This window comes from Arachis hypogaea, chromosome 3 (genome assembly GCF_003086295.3).
Source record: "Arachis hypogaea cultivar Tifrunner chromosome 3, arahy.Tifrunner.gnm2.J5K5, whole genome shotgun sequence".
In the NCBI taxonomy this organism is placed as follows: Eukaryota; Viridiplantae; Streptophyta; class Magnoliopsida; order Fabales; family Fabaceae; genus Arachis; species Arachis hypogaea.
This window is the reverse complement of record NC_092038.1, coordinates 26,994,988-27,004,417: the sequence shown is the minus strand read 5'-3', so window position 1 is coordinate 27,004,417 and position 9,430 is coordinate 26,994,988. Positions and strand designations below refer to the sequence as shown.

General features: G+C 38.5%; 1 protein-coding gene across 1 annotated transcript; it reads left to right on the top strand.

Annotated features, from left to right (window-relative positions):
• Positions 1-237: 237 nt before the first annotated feature.
• Positions 238-3,164, top strand: LOC112775345 (protein FAR1-RELATED SEQUENCE 5-like). The gene is made up of 3 exons (XM_025818921.1): positions 238-2,577; positions 2,682-2,762; positions 3,048-3,164. The coding sequence occupies exons 1-3, from the start codon at positions 238-240 to the stop codon at positions 3,162-3,164; spliced, it is 2,538 nt and encodes an 845-aa protein (XP_025674706.1).
• Positions 3,165-9,430: the final 6,266 nt, after the last annotated feature.

Sequence of the window (9,430 nt, the reverse complement as noted above, 5' to 3'; positions counted from 1 at the left end):
CCTTTTTAATGGTTCTCTGTTTAGGGTGTTGGGTTGCTATCCTTGAATTTGGAAATTAAGCTACATTATCTAGTTCTATGCTGTGGCTAGGTTTGGGGAATTGAAATTAAATTGGGTTAGTTTAATTGGATTTGGTGTTCATTTAATTTTACATGCAGCTTATTTTAGCTTCCCTTCGTTGTTGCCATTGGCTCCGTTTATTGACATTTTGGGTAAAATTATGGCAGGGGTTAAATTATGTCCATAAACGAGGATGATGTGAAGAAGGATTCTGATAATGATTTGGGTGATGATTTCGATTATCAACCGAATGCAGAAGACAATGCTAAAGACGACGATGTGGATTCACTGGATTCTACTAGCAAGAGTGAAGAAGTTTGTGGTGTAAAAAGAATAGCAGATCTAATGGTGGAGGATATTTGGAACCTGGAGTTTAGGACAGAGGATGAGGCCTGCCAGTTTTATAACGCTTATTCTTGTTGGCATGGATTTGTAATGAGGAAGGACGACGTGGTTAGGGATAATCAAGGTAGAATTATTAGCAGGCAACTTGTTTGCAACAAAGAGGGCTGGAGAAATATGAGGTATCTTGATATGGATGATAGATCAAGGGAGGCAAGGTCGCTAACGCGAACCAAGTGTCCAGCTCGGCTTAGGGTAAAGCTTGACTACGGCTGCGGTAGATGGAAGGTATCATGTTTTGTGGAATCTCACAACCACGATCTGACGCCACCCCAATTTGCGCATCTGGTACCGGCCAATCGTCGTCTCACTGTGACTGATAGAGTCCAAGTGGAAAATCTTCATAATTTTGGTGTCAAGAGTTGCCATATTATGGGGTATATTGCATTCCCGAAGGGTGGATATCGTCATGCTGGCTTCACACGGAAAGATTTGTACAACCACATCGATCGCTATCGTCGGGCAAAAGTTAAAAACGGGGATGCCAATGCGGCAATAGACTATTTGATTGGCAAATCAAACAACGATCCGCTGTTCTTTGGAAAGTATACGTTCACTAGTGACGAAAGGCTGGAGCATATTTTTTGGGCAGATGGGCAGTCGATTATCGACTATCACTGCTTTGGAGATATTGTTGCCTTTGATTCAACCTACAAGAAGAATAAATACAACAAGCCTTTGGTCATTTTCTCTGGATGCAATCATCACGGGCAGACTGTTATCTTCGGCTCCGGCCTACTATCGGACGAAACCACAGAGACGTATAAGTGGTTGTTGGAAACCTTTGTTGAAGCGATGGGTGGGAAAAGTCCAAAAGCAGTAATAACTGACGGAGACCTTGCCATGCGAGATGCAATCAAGAATGTTCTGCCTGATGCGACCCATCGGTTATGCGGCTGGCATCTGCAGAGAAATGCATGTGAAAATATAAAGAATCCTAATTTCCTGCGCGATTTTAAGGGTCTTATATACGACAACAACGACCAGAGAGAATTTGATCGGAGATGGACAGCCATTTTGGATAAGCACAACCTTGTTGGTAGTACCTGGATGGAGAAGACGTACGAAACTCGTGAGATGTGGTCCCATTGTTTCCTCCGGGATAAGTTTTTCGGTTACATAAGGACGACATCACAGTGTGAAGGTATAAATTCTCTCATCAGATTTTATGTTAATCGCAAGAACACCCTCATTGACTTCATGCATAACCTGGATAGGGCCTTAAAGGAGTATAGAAACAATGAATTAATAGCTGACTTTAAGTCTCAGTGCTCAGAGCCTGTGATGATTACCTCATTGGAGGTATATGAAAGATCTGCATCATGTTATTTCACGCGAAACATTTTCAAGGAAATTCGTAATGAGATTCAGAGGGCAGGGGCTTTGAATATAATGGTACTAAGCACAACCTTGGACAAGGTAGAGTTCAGTGTGACTGCTCTGGGAGACCCGGCCAAAGATCGCCGGGTGGAAGTCGATAGAGGTAAGAATCTGTTCTCGTGCTCGTGCAAGCTGTTTGAATCACGTGGTATTCCCTGTAGTCATATCTTCTGTGCCATGAAGTTCGAAAACATACTTGAGTTTCCAGATTCGTTGATATACAAAAGGTGGACAAAGAATGCAAAGAACGAATTTATTAGCACAGATATGCCTGTGAATGATGACATCGAAAGGGTCTTAAAGTTTCGAGTTGGAGCGTTGGCATCGAATTGCAACAAGCTGTGTGATATTGCTTGCAAGGATCTTGCAGACTTTGATGAAGTCCAGTCTGAACTTGTCAATTTAGTTATCCGCTTGCAGTCACGCAAACAAGGCAAGTCAACTCCTAATGTTAACGTGGAAGGCATCAACGATCCATTCGTTGTCAAAAGCAAAGGAGCCCCTTCCAAGAGGTCTGCTTGGAGGAAGAAGAGAGCATGCTCTAATTGCCACAAGTACGGTCATTACTACAAGCGCTGTCCAGATCTGATGCAGCATAGTGTGGAAGGTAACCCTCGCGATCGATCATACGGCAATGCATCAGCCAAGGACTCAGGTTTTAGTCCAGAAAGGTTTGCTAATTCTTCAAGGTCGTTCTCAATTAAGTCCGAACACCATTCAGGACCTAATACCAAGGTACGATCTGTTTATTCGAAATAGGCTCCTGCTGTGAAAATCTTGTTCGGTGTGTGTCCCTTTAAAAACCATTAAACTATGTGAATGTTCCTCTGTTTGGGCAGCCTTTTAAAAAGGGTGGAACAAGGAAGTTTACGGCGACGGGTATGAGGAACCGGAAGGGTAAAGACAACACTTTTGTTGAGGTAATTTTTTTGAATATAAACATCTAATTTCCGTGTCATGAACTGGGTAAATTAATGATGATCTCGGACTTCTTGTCTAAAAAAAAATTTATAAAACAGCGGAGCCTCCATGAAAGCAGCGAATCCATTGACATCGCGTCCATGAATGGTGTTTTCAATAAAAATCTCTACTCGTTAACACAGGTGTGATGCGTAAAACTCCTCTTAACCACTTTGCGATTAATGACCATTATGGTTTTATGCATGATTATAGTTTCTGATTGGGGATTATGATGTTATCAGCAGGTGAAGGAGTCACAGCAGGACAAGAGACATTCATTCAAGAACGATGAATGCGTTAATGATGTCGTTGATGATAAATGTGACACGGACATGTGCAGATCGATGTCCGAGATCCGTTAACATTGTCACTGCCTTGTGGCAACAAACAAGGATCGTACATGGCATTGTTCGCGTCGACGCACAGGACACTTTGACCATTTCAAGGAATTAGTCTTCTGAATTTAGTTCAATGCAAGTATAATTGGTTCTAAAAGCATGATCTATCCTGATTTACTGACCGCAATGTATTACTCACTGCTTGGGATTGAGGAGTTTTATAGTTGTAGTTATTTACGTTAAGTATGAACAGTGCTGTGTTCTTGTTGCAGTAAATTGCGGTAGACTTTTGGGTAACGATTTGCAACCATTGTGATTATGCAATTCAGTTGATCAATTAGAGTTGTGTAAATTGATTTTTTTCCCTACTTAGTCCATTATGATGACAATAATCAATATGCATGTGTTTTGCTTACATTGCTGTATTTTAGTTGAAGTTTATTGTGGTTGCATTTGGAGTAAGGATTTCCTACCATTGTGGTCATGCAATACAGTTGAAAAAACAGAGCTGTGTTAATTGAATTTTTTTTCCTTTCTTATTGCATTTGATTTACCAACCAAATTATTTGATTGAATGGGTTGTAGTCTCCAAGGTTGAATTGTTCTTAGATGGTTACGAATCTCTTTTGTAACGTTGAGTTTGTGAATCTACTTTGTTATTATGGATTTCCTGTATTCATTGGAAATTTTATTTAAGGGAAAATGGCACACTGCGTATGAAAGCAGTTTGAAATATATATATAGATATACGAAGCAGATAATTCGTAAACAGAAACACATTTTTATTCGCTCATATAATAGTTTCGATTGTTAGGTTCAATAACATTTTGAGGTTGTTAGAGTCTTACATACTGACTGAATTTAACACTAGAAACAATAAATGTTTGAAACACTGCGGACATGTCCTTTAAGTTGTACAATAACGACTCTTTCTATGTTCTCAGCTACTTGACTACGGCATTATTTTACTTTGACAGGCAGGGTTTTCCTTCCTGGCATTGAGAGCTTGAATATTTCCAGAATGTAGTCATCCAGCATCCGTAACATTGTTTACTATTATGACCTGATATTAAGAAAACTCATCACGACAACTATACACATTAGATGAATCAAAAAAATCAATTAATTCAGTAAACATAAAAAAAAAGGATCCACGAAACTGCTAGTTACCCTTTAGCCTTTGGGTTCTAGGTTCTTCATCAATTTCCTTTCCCAGTGTTCGACCTACATACACAACAACAGCATATGTTAAATATAAGTATATAAATCCAAAGAAATACATCACATGGACCAACCATACATTAATCAGATTATTTTAATAGCTCTACTGCATGCGCCCAAACACCATCCGAGACACTTGTACTCTAAATTACAACAAGAAGCATCTTTTTTTTTTACCTCTAGACGGATTTCTTCCGTGGGAAAATGAATCGGTGCCGCAGCACAAGTGCCTAAGTTGGTTTGGGAATGGTACTTTTCATTTTCACCATCTTCCTGATCTCTTGGGGGAGAAGCAACGTCATCTGTTCCCTTCGCGCATCCTCGTCGTGCATTGAGATGAGATATGGTTAGTTAATATTTTGCTTTTTTCTTCCGTGCATAATTATGTGGAAAAGGTACCGCGGTCGTAAGTACAACTGTTCGTGAAACATATATGGAGTTCCGCTACGTATGAAAATTATGAATTACTCAAGACAAAACCCAAGGCAGTATTATCGAGGTCTGTAGCCGATGACATGTTGTCGAACTTTAATTTAGTGTGTCAAGCCGACTACAGAAGACGTTCCTTGTTCGGCTAAGTGGGAATGAGTATCAACTCCAATTTTGTCGGAGCTACCAACGGGTGATGGAATGAAAGTCAGACGGAGGAATGTAGATGATAGTGTTTGGTTAAATGAAGGTTGGTATGCACTTCCTGAGTTCTTAGGACTAAAACATGGATATTTTGTGGTTTTCAAGTACATGCTAAATCCTTATACGAATTAATTGTGATCCACTTTGAGTGATGCAAAGTTTGACTAGTCAAGTTTGAAATGTTTTCATAACGACCAGCAGGAAGTGATACGGAAAATCATTTCCCACATCCGGTGCTCGTGATGGAAACCGATCAACCTCGAAAATTCAATCATCTATTCACTCAGTAGTGTCATAAGGAATTCATCATGGATTAACCAGTGTACAAAAAAACAACAAAATACCCATGCCTCAGCGCTAAGAAACCAACAACTCCATACCAACTTTCATTCAAACAAACACGAGCATCTATATTTTTTCTCAGTCAAAACTTTTTCCCGTCACCCGCTGATATCTCCGACAATATTGTCTCCGACAACATTGTCTTAAAAGAGCCTAACCAAGTAACCCTTAAAATTTTATTCACATTACAACCATCACGGCATTGTCTTACCTTCATAGTCAGATTTGTTGGCTACTTTGGGTTCGGTTATTGAGTGGCTTCACATGTGACTGCAGTTTCCAGCATCCGAACGGCGACGGCAACCCCATGGCTGTCAATTTCATCGACCAACGTGCATCTTGGATCACAAAAGTCCACCCAGCAACACTTGGAAAGAACACTGCTTCCCGAACACAATCTGAAATCCCAGAGAGACACATCAGGTATAAAACACTCAATAAGTCATTCATCAAATCAATTATATACATTAACAACCATGTTCCAACAAAATCATCTCCAACTACACAACCTAATATAATGAATTCACAAATTATTCCATAAATCGAGAAGAACTTACCATCGTATCGACGAAAGAGCCACTTTGATTTAGCGAGAAACAACCCATCCTGTGAGTCGATACAGGGCATCCATGATACTACCGCTAATTGTGACGATTTGTGAAATTAGGGAAAACCTCATCCGAACAAGCGTTGATGGGGTTGAAGACAATCTGCCCATTTGTAGAACCCTCGCTTGGTGTTGGATAGAGTGATATTGGATGTGGATAAAGTCTTATCTCATTAGGATCGGCAATTTGTGGTTCTCGTTCTTCTCTTCCAGATCCACCTCTTCTTATCTATGCGCTGGACCTGCAAAATAATTAAAAAAAAAGGCAGACACTCCACGTAGACCAGTGACCCAACTGAGATCCAAGCCCAACAACAATAAATTACCCACCCTTGAGAGATTAAAATAAACTACGGTTGGGCTATTTTACTCATTGATTGGGCCGAATTAAGTTTTTACTATTCTGTTCATGTGTCAAAAAGAAAAACATTTTTCGTTAAACCAAGTTAAAGAAAAATAACTGTTGACATACGGCTTCATTCAAACATTACCGGTGTTTTCATGTTTCTCGATGAACTTTTTTTTCTTTAACATTTTGAGGTGAAACTAAACCAATTTTTTTAAAAAAAACCCCTTTACATTGTAAATTTAAAACCCAACATATAAAGAGAGTTTCACATACAAAAATACGAGGTTTTGTTTTCTTCCTTGCCAATTGGGCCAGATTTTTTTTATACTTTTTTGTAAAGGCCATCAAACATTTATTCTGGCTATGCTTCAAAATAAAAAAAAATTAAGGCAACTCTGCCATTTGTACTTGAAAAACTAATTTCTGTCCAAGACAGTTAAAATAGAAAAGTCAATTAAAAAACAAGCAGAAAAATATAACATTTGCGAATGCGATTTTGTTTTAGGGTTACTACCAAAAGTTGTTTTCAATTTCATAACACCAAAAAAAAAGTCATTATAACTGTTCAACAAACAAGACACATATAATACTTTCTAAACCTAATGGAAAAGTCGTTACATGATATATTTTGACACTGAGGTCAAACACAGGGGCTAAGCGCCTTCAGTCACTCATCCTTCTGCATCCTATCTGCATCGGACCTGGATGATCGTCACTGGCTCCGTTGATATCACCTCGAAGACACCCACGCCACCTGGCTTGAAGTTGCACAATGAAGCAAAGTTCTCCCATCCTCCAGAAATAACGCCGAAGCTACCATCCCTTTTTCCACTATACCTTGTATATGTAGCTTCGACCTGTATGTGGCCATGTGTGAGGATGACAGGGTGTCTCTGATCAGTGAAGTGACTGAGATGAGGGACGTTCGGCTGATTATAACACAAGAAATTTCAGTTAGTATTATCTACTTTAACGCCTGCTTCAGTAAAACAACATTCCAACCAAAATGTCTTAACAACTTAACGCTTACCAATAATCGCGACGACATCATTCGAGCAGTTAGGTCCATCACAAAGAAAAGCCACTTGCTTTTGACCTTTGCGGCAACCGCTCTAGCACTGGCTGATGGAGGGATGTTGATACACTTTGCAATTTCATAATTACCAGTCCTTATATATGGTGGCTCTTCAGGATCACGGAGTTGGTACGAGTTCTCAATGCCACCAAAATCAAAAATCCTGACTTGGAAAGTGGAGTTTCCTTTGTGTGTGAAATATAGCATGGAGTCCAGATTGATTTTGTACATTTGATAGAACTCCTCCCAGCCTCGAGTCAATGCAATTTTGCCACTTTGGAGCTGCGTCCAGAAGCACCGACATGGGTTATTCCTTCCGTCAGGCACAACGAGGTCCATGTAGGGGGTACGGTTTGGTAGCTCATCGGGAGTTATAGGTAATGACTGTTACAAAATGGTGAAGTTCTGTCAAAACATCGATAGCATTGCAAAAACTCTAAAAATAAGAGGTGTTAAGGAAACGGATGTTAGTTACCAGTTTGAACATTGAAGGCCTTATTATTGGCTTCAGAAACCTCATCTTGTAGCTTTGTGTCGTACCGTTATCAATCTCTTGGACTCTCTTACCCTTGTCCTTCAAAGTCGTCGTCTATGGCAAGTGTCACACAGATGCCAAGTTCAGAAAGGAACAAGGTCAGAGTTCATTTAAAAAAACCCATACAGTAGAAGCTTCTGATTTAGAATCAACACATATGCATGTATTTGAAATTGGAAACTAAGTGGTTCAATTTTTCCACACACAGTGCAACTATATTTTGTTGTAATCGTTTACTGTCGTGATCTATTAAATCTTTAGCAGAACAATCTTAATCAAACCTAAATGCATAAAATCCTTTTCAGACGATCAAATCAGAAACCCAAATCATTCCCCCAATCATTTAAAAAATGCTCTAACCATCTTAATTTGATTTTACTACGATTGCATTTTTAGTACATTGACACTAAATGCAGATGATGATAAACTAAAGACCACTATCAGGATAAGAGTTAGGATAGAGTTTCACCTTGTTTGACATATTCTCCGAGACGAAGCTGTTGGAGTCGATGCCTTCAGCAGTGTATTCTGTGTTATGTTGGGGTTGCTTTAAGGGTTTTTCTTTTAAAAGAAGATGGAAGGTGAATAGTGATTACAGAAGGATACTTATGTTACACGCTTGTGAATCAAAAGAATATATAAAGTAAAAAAATGAGGGGTTAAAAACGCGGCGTTTTTACCAAAAAAATTTAGTGAGTAATTTATTCAGCTACTTAAACGTTGTGGTTTTCGATAATCTCCAACAAATATTCTGTTCTATCCCAATAACTCCCCGTAAATCCCTCTCCTTCGAAGTTTGTTTTCAACGAAATACTAAATAACGTATAATTTAACTCCAAAAAAAAATCCTAGGAAAAAATCAATTATTAATTGATTGCTATTAACCGCATTAATTTAATAAGTCGGTTTATACGTAACTACTACTATTTCCTTTGAAAATTAAATTCTTCAACAATTGATACTACCGAAATTAATGCTAGATTAAATCAAAACCGCTAGAAACTCGAAACTAACGTTTTAAAATTTTTAAAATTAAATTTAGTTTTTACATAACCTGATTATTGGGTATCTTTTTTCTTTTTTAACATGCCTGTGACTAACTATCTTGTAACTATTATCGTTTATATTTAGATTCTTCAACGAAAATTATTAAACTACATAAAATTAAAAAAAAAATCTGTGCACATTTATAAACGACACATTTCCAAAACATTTTGATAATCAATTATATATTACGTTTTCCAAAATTCCGGATAACACAGAGTTGGCTAATAATAAGTACCCTCTACCACTGATTCGACGTTTGGATTAATTTTACATTAAAAGGATTAATAAATTCTCAACTAACATAGTCACATAGCAAAGTAACTGAAGAAGAAAAAAAGCTACGTTCATTAACCAACTATTGTTCGTCTGAAAACATCGTTGGCATCTCCCTCCCTTCAACCACAGCAATCGTTGAAGTCATTAATCTAGAATGGAGTCTGGATTCCGGTAAGCATCTTCTTTAAATTTTGCCACCTCGTCT